Below are 12,297 nucleotides of genomic sequence, written 5' to 3' on the forward strand. Positions count from 1 at the left end.
AAAGGTTATCCATCAGGAAGGCCTTGGTGCTCTTGGCACTGTCACATGTTCTTGCTTCCAAGTTCTAAGTCTTGAATTAGATTGAAAGTGCATTTACAGCTAATAACGCAGAGCTTTCGTAATCTGTGTATCATAGTAATCATAAGGCTGTATAAGATTGTAGTGGAAAGAAATGTCTAGTGTTGCATCCGGAGTAATTATTATAAAAAGCTATCTACAGAAAAAAATTCAATTGCATTAGCCCTACAGAAAGTGACTTAAGGCATTTTACACAAAAAAATATTGGGCTCTGTGAAACCTATCTCAAAAATATATTGGAACAATTGTATATCAACAGTATGAGTTTTTGATTCTGTCCACGGTACATTACTTCTCTGAAGTTACAAAGCCATGAAGAATCTTTTCCTTCAAAGTTCAGACTCTGCCTCGATACACTGCTATATATATGTAAACTGCTGTGTGCTGCTAAATGATGAGACATTTGAAGTAGTATTTGGAAATGGGAGAACTTGGGATTTTGCTTTCACTTTACTGGAACTCTTGCAAAACAGAAGCTGTATCACCTAGCTTCAGGTACGATCTTTTAAAATCTAATTATTTATTTAGCCTCAGATTAGGCTGAAATGTTAAAATTGGATCTGTAGAAAAATAGGCTTAATATTAAATGAAATTTTCTCTACTCAGCCCTGTTTCTGTATAAAACTGATTTTATTCTAAACTTGACTTGCATTTGAACATCCTCCCCAGCAACTCACACTTAACTATGTTAAATACTAATCTAGAAATACAGCATCAAATCCAGAGCTAACAATTTGCATGCTTTCAAGAGATGTTCATATGTCTGGAATCGTAAAAGTTTAACAAGAAACTATAAATGTCAATTGAAACAAAAATAAAGATATCTGACCTGTTTAAATAAAATGCTTTCTTTGAATTTACTAAATGTAATAAAATTGCAAGTGGAAATTAAATGATATTGCTTACCAACAAAGCAAAGTAACCTGGAAGGAGTATGTATATAAAAGTCCATCATTTAATTTGTTTGAGATCCCTGAACACCTGAATGCAAATTCTTCATTTGTAAATTTGTGTTCAGGTTAGGAAAACCTGGAGAGAATCTTCAAAATATTTTGGAGACGTAAGTGCTCCTTTCCTTGCCTTCCTGTGCACACATACATTCACAGATGATTTGCAAAATATTTTTGCTGTCTCAGGCTCAACTAATAGAATAAAGCTGAGATCTGAACTCACTCAATTTCTCTTTGGACAGATTTTTGAGAGTATTCATGACTCCAGAGTTCATGCAAGAAGATTTAAATGGACTGACTACTTAATTTTCATGTCTGTGCTTTCTAAAGACTGCAACAGTTCATCTATAGCTATGTTACATACATATTATATAATATACACACAGCCAATATGAAAAAAATCAATGTTAAACTAAAATAAGAGGAAAAAAATAACCCTGATATAAAAAATCCATAAATTTCTTTCCACTGGCTTTGTTGGCTCATCAGCACAGTAGACAATGACGCACAAACTATATGTTATAGCTACAGGGAAGACATAACGTTTTGCCACAATTAAATGAGTGAGTCACATGTAGTCTATATGCTGTAATGTTATATTCAATTGAAAAAAGGGTCATCAGAATTTATGACCATCAGGATGGTCAAGAGCATATCCTTGGAGCATATGCTTAGAACAGAGAATAAAAGCTAAAGGTAGATTCTGATAGACAAAAACAAACAAACAAACAAAACTATGAAAAACAAAACAAAAAAAAAAACCCAAAACAAAATAACAAGCACAAAAAGAAGTGGACCAAATTTCTTTGTTGCTACATTCTCTGTAAAAAAAAAACCAAACAAACAAACAAAAAAAAAAAAAAAAAAGAGCAGCTTGACATTCTACCAAAAGCATAGAAATTCTACCAAAAGCTCTGGGAAAGAGATAGAAAATTTATCGAGCTAAAATGGCTGACAAGGGCTCAACCTGGAGAAGAAAATGGTCATAGGGCAGCTGGTAACTCAAAGACAGAAAAGGATGTGTGGCATAAGAAGTAGGGAGAGCCCGATGGGAATCACAGAATCACAGGTGGGGAGTGAGGAGCTGAGAGGGGAAAAACACCAGAGCTCATCTATAACCTGGTGTTTGGGGTACTTGGGAACTTGGGAGACCTCTGCTAAATCTTGGTTCAACTAGTGAAATTGGATTTCTCCTAAATCCACATGAGGCTCATCTTCATAAGAAAGCACACTAGACGAGTAATGGAATCAAGTTATTTCTGTGAGAACGTGAAGGACTCCTGTTACGAAATAATACTGATAGTTTTATGTAAAGTGTTAGGAAAGACACATAAATCTGTTTTAGATAGTAAATTCTTCCTCACACACTGAAAGATAAGTAGGTGAAGAACCTGGAAACAAAGAAGAGGTAGAGAGAGAGGGGTCCTGTAGAAATATCACTGGTTTGTGAAGCTGTATTTGGGTCATTGCTATGTACACAAGTGGGTGGTTATAATTACACAGAAAATTCACTGACAGTAGATCAAAAGTAAGAACTGGACAAAAGTGCACTAGATGTCCTTAGTGTGACTCCCAGTCTCTGCTATTGTTAGTCCTCCTATCTGCCTGGCATCACTATGAAGTCTTTGCTCCTCTCACTCATTCTTCAGTTGTTATATGTATATATATATATTTACCAAATAATAAACTTTTACTTTTTTTTCTCTTTCAAATGAAGTGGAGTTGTCTTCCCTGGAAATTTGGCATTTAAAGACCCTCAGAGTTACCGACAGAAGGCACTTCACTATATACAAGATAAAAAGTTGCCATTCTGTAGCTCCTTTTTGCCATCAAACCTTTCTTTTCCTCATCCCTCCCTACGGAAAGGACGAAAGGACAACTTCTTTTGCTAAGGCATCTGTTCTTAGTTTGATAAACAAACGACACCACTGGATACTGCCAAGCACTTAAAGCATGAAGTCTCACACATTTCCTGGTGCCAGAATAAAGGAAGAAAAGCAAGCAGAAAAAAAAAATAAATCCAGTGGGCCATGAAACAAGAGCCTTTCATCCTTGTTGCACCGTTAAGTATCAATGCTACAGAATTAAAAGGAAGTTGAAATGAGAGCTGATTGAAACACTGATTTTTTTTTTTTTTTTTTTTAACTGGTTTGATTTAATGATGTAGACTTCAAGCTATGGGCAAATCCATGTGACTTTCTTCACCTTCTCGACAGTATAGAGACCTCAGCTCTGGGGAAGACGGGCATGAACTGCGACTGCTTTGAAGTAAAATTTGGACACACAGGTGAAGACAGTAATGTCAACTCTATATGGATAATTTTGTTGTCTTACTAAAAATCAGAAAGGCATAGAATATGAGTAATTTCCATAATAAGGACTTATTTTCTCAGCCTGATTATAGTGAAAATCTTTTTCTGCAGTCAGTGACAAAGTTCTCATTTTCCTTAGCAGGGATGTTATTTCACTCAAACAATACACAGTTTGCTAAACAGTCGCATGGGATACACCATCGGAATTGTAAACTATGTAGTCATTTCGGTAGAGGAGTAGCAAGTTCTCTTCAAATGCTTCACGTTCATATTACACTGACAAATAACCTACAAGTGACTGCTTACTTACATTGTTCAGCAGATTTGAATATAGTGGACTGCTGGAAAATATTGTGACAGAATAAATCTGAGATAATCTCATTTGCCTGATGCTAGAAGTTTATTTTTAAAGTTAATATAATAGTTCTTTGTTCTCCATCAGGTCTCCTATGCTTTTTAATGGATGAAAAAAGAGTTAATATCATACTGTTTTTCTTTCACACACCATATTACTGTGGTCTTTATCACCATTTTTTCACAAGAGTCATAATAGCACATGTTAATGCAGTCACCACAGCCAGTGTGAGTAGCTGGAATGGAAACACTGCCTTATTTGGTGCATCACCTGCCCTGATTTCCTTGAAAGTATACATTACAGTTCTATTGCATTTTGACACCATATTCTTAAATCCATAACTATGACTTAGCCTTTCAATTTCCCTTTGCAATTAGGGGTTTTGCAATGCTACATGATGTCTCACTGTTGTTAACTCTTTTATTTCTCATAGAGCAAGTTTGAAAATCTGTGGCTTCGTAAATAAATACTAGCAGTTTTAGAAATGTGAGTTTATTCTAAATATCTGAAATATGTCCAGATGCTTGTTCCCATAATGAAACCTGCAGAAACATGATTTTCACTTCAGAATCATTCTACAGTTTTCTGTATTCATTTTTGATGGCTTATGTTTGGAAGTGAATTAAAAACAAAAACCACAACTCACATCAGTGCTGTAATTTATTTTTTTCACGTTGGAGTAATAAAAAAAAGTCCTAGTGAATAAGTATAGATACATTTGGTAATGATTCAGGGTCAGTTAATAAACTGAAGGCCACTGCTGCCCATTGAGACACTACGCGCAGCCCATCTCCCAGCAGCAGCTCTAGCTCATAGCCATCTTAACATGGAAGCAGCTCAAACCGGTTCACACAGCTGCGGGAAGGCACAGCTGTAACGATGCTTCCTAGAATCACACAGAACTGGGATGATTTGTATGACTGACACTCAGATTTTGGGAGCTTTCTCTGGACAGAGCTCTCTGATGCTTTTAGGGAACTGGGATAGATCAGCCCTTACTGGAACCCTCAGGCACAGGTTATTACTGTTATTACTGTTCAGCAGGAAATTTCTACCCTCCCTTTCCAACTGCCTTTTCTGAAATGCTTGAGATGTAGCCAGACAGTCTGCACTGCAGCTACAGAAGTGTGTACTGCGGTATTAATAGAAAAATCTGCTGTACACTGAACACTAAAACTTTGGGGACAATGCAAAATGGCTTTAATTAATATTAACACAAAGATCTCTAGCTCTGGTTATATCATTCGTTGCATCTAATTTTTTAAGAGCCTCCACCTTAAAAGAGCATAAAATGGCAAGAACTGGGTTGCACCACATAAAGAGTTCATACAGTTAAAGTATTTTTCCTTAGAACTAGTCCTCTTTCTTATGCGGGTAATTGTCTTCTTTATTATTCCTTACTTTATCAGCTGTTGGCAGAAGAGAAATATTTGAATTGCAGCACACAAAAAAATTACCTTGAAAGAAGAGTTATTGGATGTAAAGGAGGTGCAAACAGAAGCATTGGAAATTATGTAGATTCTCACATTTATGAGCATTACTGTTTTTTTTTCTTTTCTTTCCTTTCTTCCCAATTTCATTTGGTCTGTGGATTTAATAGCTCTCTTAATCTCAGGAAAACGCAGTGCATAAAGAGAATATTCAACCTTCTGGGACTATTAAAGAAATGTATGCCTAATACCTCATGCAAAGGGATCTCCATCTCCTGACAAGATATCACCATGCATAGTACGAAAATAAGCAGAGAAATAATAAGGAAGACATACATTTCTGACAGAACTCCCACGAAACAATCACATTTCAGCAGAGATTAGCTGGGTTCGTTGTTTCACCAGCAGTTTGTAAAATACAGTGCAAGGAGAGCAGGGCCTCTCCTACAAAGTCCTTGCTAGAACATTTACCTCCTCTCCCACTGAGAGCAGCCTTTAGCAAGCCCCTTGTTCTTGGTGATTCCTCTTACTCCTTGCCCATGATCCAGAGATCTATAAATAGGTGGAAGCACAATGTATACCCAATTTGGTCATCAGATTGCCTAAACCTAGGCCAAAGTTAACACAGACCCCAGGAATCCATCAGCGTCTTAATCTGCAGTGTGGAGAAGTTACAGTGGAGGAAATGCCTTAGAAGCTGGATTTCATTATCTGTTGATAAACTTCCAGAACAAGGATAACCAGAAGGAAATAGTACCAGTTTCCACTGAATAGGAACACAGTGGGACAATAAAACAAGGTTGTAGAGGATTAATGGCATGAAAAGGATGTGTACATTGGTAGGTAGAGGCGGACCAAAGAACTCCCTCTTTGTAGAAGATGATACGCAAGTTCAGGAAAAATAAAAAGGAAGATCCTCTGCTTGGTGTTTGCTATACCATCGTCAACAAACAAACCAAAGCAAAACAAAAGCTTGTAAGAATTGGTTTTAATACTGTTTAACTTCCTGAAAGCATTGAATGCTGAATCATGAGATCCTCTCTAGAGTGAGCTATCAGAGTGGCAAGAAACACTGCTAAGTCTGGTGTAAGACATCCTTGATCTGAACCTATTCCAGTTACTTCTGCACACTAGATTGGACCAAGAAGAATAGATCATTACGCTGCAAAGTAAACAAATTAGAAACAATAAGAATGGATTATGAGTGGCTCAAAACCTATGCATTTTTATTAGACAGACTATACAGATAGTTCGTAAATACTTTTTGGTAAAAGTGCTTAAGCATCCTTTATCCTCATGTGCTATGTTTTGTACTTTAATGTCGTGCCTAAATCGATATCTAATTATAATTTGACAAGAAAAAGAGATTGCAATAGTTATGATCTACCTGCTCTGTTGTTAAATTGTAATGTGGTTGGCTGGCTTTACTGTATTTCCGTAATTTATCTACACCATTTCTAGAGTCACCAAAAGAATCAGGAAAAAAGCTTCTGCAGAATCTTTTCAGCACCACACAGAATTGTCACAGAAGCTCTTTTTCTGTAGCTGACGGAGGAGGGAAGTCTTTGATATCTAACTGTTTACTCTCATTTGTCTAGAATTTAAATAGCTTCCATCTCAGGTCTTGCGACCAGATAAAAATTGAGGAAACTCTAGCCAGGACCACAGCCATTCAGGCAATGATTATTAAAGCAATGTATCCTTGAAGAATCTGAGAGTACATTTGCCATCACAAATAACATCCGTGTCTTTCTCTAGGCCTATCACACAAACTTCCATGCTCACACGAATACATAGAGATGAGAGAGATTTTCTCCCCGACTCCGCAAATCTGTTAAGAAATGGACAACTGGATATGTAAAAAATTCTCTTCTTTGATTTTTGTGCTGACTAGTCATTAAAGAGTTGCTTTTCAGAGTAGCACAAAAGCAGAAGAGCTGGTTGACCAAACATTTTTTTTTTTTTACAAAGAAGTGTCAACCCTGAGCTTGTAATTAAGAAGTTAAAATCTGTGATTTATATATATTTATATATATAAAAATAGATGATCATACTAAGACTAAAAAAGTGAAAGAAATCTCCATGTCAGTACTATATATTTGTTTGTTCTGAAATTTGTAGAAGAAATCCCTGTGATACTGAAATTAAGTGATATGAAAGATGTAGTTAGATGTGAAATACTCTATTGATCTGGTCGCCATTGTTAGTCCATTAGAGAACTGCCATCTTGGTAGGATAATAAACATAGTAGCAGAAAGCCCTAATTGATGTCAGAACCGTGATAAAAGGAAAGAGATTTTATCACAAGAGATTATTTTCTGCCCAAACCCTTGAGGGGAGATTTGTCAGGAGAGTTGTTTAGCATTACCACCATGGCTGATGGTGAGCTAAGTGGAAACCTGTGCCAATTGCACAACATGGATAAACAGTAAAAGAAGCTAAGCAAAATTGTGCTACTACTCTTTTTATTTTTTTACTGGGCATTAGGATTTAAATCCTAAGGAACTGTAACATGATATACTGAAGATAGTGGAGTTACTATCATACTAAAAGAAGAACTTGCTTTTCAGCTTCTCTACCTTCACACCAATCTGAAGTGGTTGGCAGGTGGATTGCAAGACATTCACCATTGAGATAAACTTTTGTGTTGGAAAAAAATCCTGACTGCCTCTTTATAGCAATGATCATTCCGATGACCTGAATTATTCTACAGAAGTTCCTAAATGAAACCTGGCTGTCAGTGAAGAATGGTTGCATTTTTTTCTTTCTTGTCTTTTGTTCTGTTGATTTTTCAGACTTACAGGGAGCAGCCTGGAGTTAGGCCCAACTCAAAAAGAAAACTGCTTCATTGGTTTCTTCCCCCCCCCCTCTTTTTTTTTTTTTCATTAGGGAAAAAAAAAATTCACTGTAAGATCTTTTTACTTCTGCAGCATAAAAGGAAATGAAGCTTAGAAAGTCTCCTGTAATAAAGATCTGAGAAAGAATTCTCTCAAGAGTGGATATTGTCTTCAGAGACATCTGCAAAAAACAGGAAGCAGTTCAGTCTGGCACCTGGTGCTCTTTGGGAAAACAAAAAGGGAAGCAGGTTGCAGTACTGCTCTCTTCGCATAGAAAACTGCAAGTGTTTGTGGCATGGTCCATAGTCCAAGAGTGTAAGAAAAGAAGGAAGTTGGCTGTTCCTGTAGCTAAAACACAGTTTCTCTGACCAGCTTCAAGATTATCTCCATTGTCTCTGCAGTACAAGGACGATGAAGGCGAAGAGCAATGTCTGCAGTGTCTGGCTGGGTTGTGTGGCCGAAGCCTCCACCTCCCTCCTGTCTGAGTCAACAGGCGGTGCTTCAGTCATGATGAAATCAAACTCAGTGGGACAGATGTCGTCCGTACAGCCGCTTCCACTGCCAGAGCCACTCGTCTCATCACCTGGCACAAGGGAGTGAGGAAAACAGGGTGAGTGCTTTGGGTTGAAGTGGTTGTCCCTTTCTCCATTCCTGTCCCACCCAATGCCCTGGTGGGGATGAACACCTTGGTAAAGTGTTTGGGATGGTAAATTTCATTCAGCGAAGCATCCAAATGAAAGCTACCATGATTGATGCACCTAATTAGGCACTTAATGTGCTGAAATGCCCTTTTGAAAAAGGAGCAGTCTGCTGGCATAATGGAAAGCCCTCAGTGTCTTGATGCATTTGATACGACGATAAGCAAGAGAAGAAAACAAAAACAGGACAGAAGAAGAGTTTTTGTATGTTGCCAACAGCAGAAAGCACAAACTCCAAAGAAAACCATTCAAATGGAACTGATTTATAAATGTATTTCAAAGTTACATTTATTTAAGGAGAGCTAATATTTTCTTACTTGTATCCTGGAAGTTGACATCATTTCCATTATATGCATTCTTCAGTTTGTTTGTCATGACACGTAAGGCCATGATTTGTTGTCGAATGAAAGTGTCTGGCCTTGTGATGTCCACGTCTACTTCTGGATTGTTGATCTGGTTGGTCAAGCCATCATTCATAATCTCAGGCAAGTATCTATATAACAGGATGAAAGATTAGTTTAAATGCAGTACTTTTCAAAATAGGGACTGTACAGTAAATGCTGTGCTAAGCAATTTGACACTGACAATGATTATGCAGTTCTTAAATGGCTCCAGTGAAACCATGTTAAAAATATGTTTTTAATTTTACAGACTCTAAAGGCTCTTTTTAGTATCCTGGCTGCATGGAAAGCAGAGAGGATTTAAGCTATCCAAACTCATAACTATTCACATACTCCCCAGCACGTGCACTGACTGTAATCCATAGAAGAGATTCACCAGCCAGCAGTAAGTCACCACACGTCCTGTACTGACACGAACAGTGGTACACTAAGTATTCAACAGTGCATTCTTCTACTTTTATTTCTTAGTGCATAAAAATTATGAATTCCTTTGTCTGGGACAGTTCAGAAGCCAATCTTGAGGCTTTATTGCCCTCCTCATTTAACTGAGGCACTTAATTCATTTTCTTCTCCAGTCCTTCCTTGCATCCTTTTTTTGGCTATAGTGAACATCATATCCAGCCTATCTGACATCCAGACCCACAGATGGTGGCGTGAATTTACCAGTCTCCAATATTCTCTTTCATTTGGTCCATATTGCTTATAAACAGGCTATACTTTCTTATCCCACACGCTTTGTGCATAACATATTTAAGGCATGGCATTTGCTATCCATCAACACATCTGAAATTTTATTCAGGCTCCTAGCTTGTCATTCCTTGATTACTGCAGCATTCCCTTCTATGACCTTGGCTAATGCAGTCTAATGCTGCTCACAGGCATCAAGTGCATTTTTGCAGATCTCTCTCTCCTACAAAAATCAGTCCATTACTCCAATCATCCTACGGTAAAAGTCTTCATCATCTTTTGTTAAATATGCACACTTTGTCTCCTGCTGCTCTCTCCACTTAGGAAACTCTCCTTATAGGCATCTGCAAAGCTACCTTATTTCCTGCTTTGATTCCCTGTTAAAAATTATCTGTGCATTTTACGACAGCTGGGCTGAAAAAGGACTGGTATTATTCTCTGTGCTGGCATGGTATCCTGAGAAAATGCTGTATTGCCGCTTCCCTGCTCTCTCTTCTCTGTCTTTTTTTTTAAAGTAATTTCTTTGGCTCATATTTAGGTTGTGAGGGCTTTGGGGTAGATCTACGCTTTGTTCATTATCAGGTTATGATCCACATTGTAATTAGCTAACAAAACAGGCTAGTCTACTGATATCTGTGGGACACCTCCTGTGGATATATAGCACGGTCTAGCCTACTAATGGCAAACTTTCATGATGTCTGGTACCAAATGTAGTTTTAAAAGTATTTACTTTGTCACACTGATGCCAACCCAGTTCTCTGTATCCATATTCAAATTTAGCTCTAGTGTCTGTGTTTTGTTCTTCTGGCTCTGGGAAATAAATATCTGAAAGTAAGAAAAAAGAAAGGACTTTCCTCACTGAAGTTGTGGTTAAGGGAAAATCACTTTTGTGTTTCTTCTGGTGATTCACAGAATGATGACTGCTTTGCTGAGCCAGGGAAGGGTTTAGTCTCACCATAATAGGTACTTGCATCGCAAGATGAGACTCATTTGTCACCAGTGGCCTTTGAAAGCTTACATGAGACTAATCCTGGGGGAGTGTGAACACAGAAGAACAAAACATGACTGCCAAAAATGCCTAACCTTGAATTGCATTTCCTGATGTTTCAGTAGTACCATAACAAGAAAAAACAATGCTGCAGGGATCCCATCCAGACTCCTGTGGTACAGACTTAAGTACAGTGAGAATACAGAGCCCTTCCCCTAGTGTAGAGAAATGCAGACTGCTGTGTTATGAATCACCAAAGATAGAAATTGGAAAGAATTCTGCAGAGCTGCCCAGAGGCAACAGGACAGAGACCTTGGCATTCAGGGAAGCTCTGGGCTGCAAAGAAACAGCATCTCCATCCGTCACACATCTCTATAAATGAAATGGCTGCTGCAGATAAATTGCTCAGCCCAGAAGTAAATCAGTGACTTCAAGGTGCAGTTGATTAAAAAAGTAAGAACATAAGAATTGCCCTACTGGCTTGGAAGAGATGCCCAGTATCTTGTCAATGGCAATGGTCATAGCTGCTAGCTAAAGTGATTTGAAATCATTGGTCATTTTTGTGGATTGCTTTCTTTGTTTAATATTGAAGTCTATCTGTGCTCTACTGCAAAAAGTCCATGAGAAGTTGTGGTTTATTCTCAACTGCAGTTCACAGGCTTTCTTTGACTAATTTATGTTTGATTTCCTCATCTTACTGTAAAAAATAAAAGAAGAATGTACTGACTTCTTAAGTAAGCTTTTTATATGGAGAGAATATGAGCTAGTTTTAGAGAGTGCTTTTTACTTAGGTTCATATTTTGCACTGTGATCAGTGTGGTTTTTATGTCATTCAGAAGATCATCTAACTTTAGATGTACCAGCCATTAGGTTGCAGAAAGGGATTCAATCTGTCGCCCCTCCACCAGTATCCACCTCAGGATCTGAAGATCCCCAAAACATTTCTGGCATGGAGGAGCTGTAGTTTCTTTCATAGGAAAAACTCCAATAAATTATACATAAAAAGACATTTTACAACTTATTTGAAAATGCATACGATGGTTTTATATGAGACGCTAGGGAAACAAAATCAACAGCTTCATTACAATAGATCTATAAGACAAAACTTCCTTTTAAATAGGGAAAATATAAGAAGTGATGGGAAGCTTAGTTTCCACATAAGCTAGGCTTATGTTGAGTTATAAAATAAGGCATTTAAATCTAGGCTCTATTATCTAAGTCTGTTTTTAGGGTAGGTGAGTGTTACCACAGTTCTACAGAGAGTGTCATGCAGATCACTTCATCAAGCCTGAGGTAAATTCACCAAATTTCAGGCATTTTAAAAGCATGTTAGTGTGACTAAGAGGAGTTTTTATGTTATGCACATGGAACAATATGATCCAGCATGAATAATACAGACAGCGAATTTAGGCAGAGATGCACCTAGGTTTTGAGTGCTTTACATGGTGGGGAAAGGATGGGAGCCAGCCAGTAAAGCTATCCCCTCAATGTATTCTCCAGGTGACAGAGAGAGTGGTTCACCTCTCATGAGAACAGTCTGGTGCACCTCACCTTGATGGGT

General features: G+C 37.8%; 1 protein-coding gene across 1 annotated transcript in view; it reads right to left on the bottom strand.

Annotated features, from left to right (window-relative positions):
• Positions 1–8,342: 8,342 nt before the first annotated feature.
• Positions 8,343–12,297, bottom strand: part of GPC6 (glypican 6) — a 736,111-nt gene continuing 732,156 nt past the window's right edge. Inside the window, exons 8-9 of the mRNA XM_040653781.2 lie at positions 8,978–9,153; positions 8,343–8,545 (exon numbers count right to left, since the gene is read on the bottom strand). Of these exons, the coding sequence (XP_040509715.1) occupies positions 8,343–8,545; positions 8,978–9,153 (379 nt within the window). The remainder of the gene's footprint in view (positions 8,546–8,977; positions 9,154–12,297) is intronic.

The sequence above is a fragment of the Gallus gallus genome, chromosome 1 (assembly GCF_016699485.2).
Source record: "Gallus gallus isolate bGalGal1 chromosome 1, bGalGal1.mat.broiler.GRCg7b, whole genome shotgun sequence".
NCBI lineage: Eukaryota > Metazoa > Chordata > Aves > Galliformes > Phasianidae > Gallus > Gallus gallus.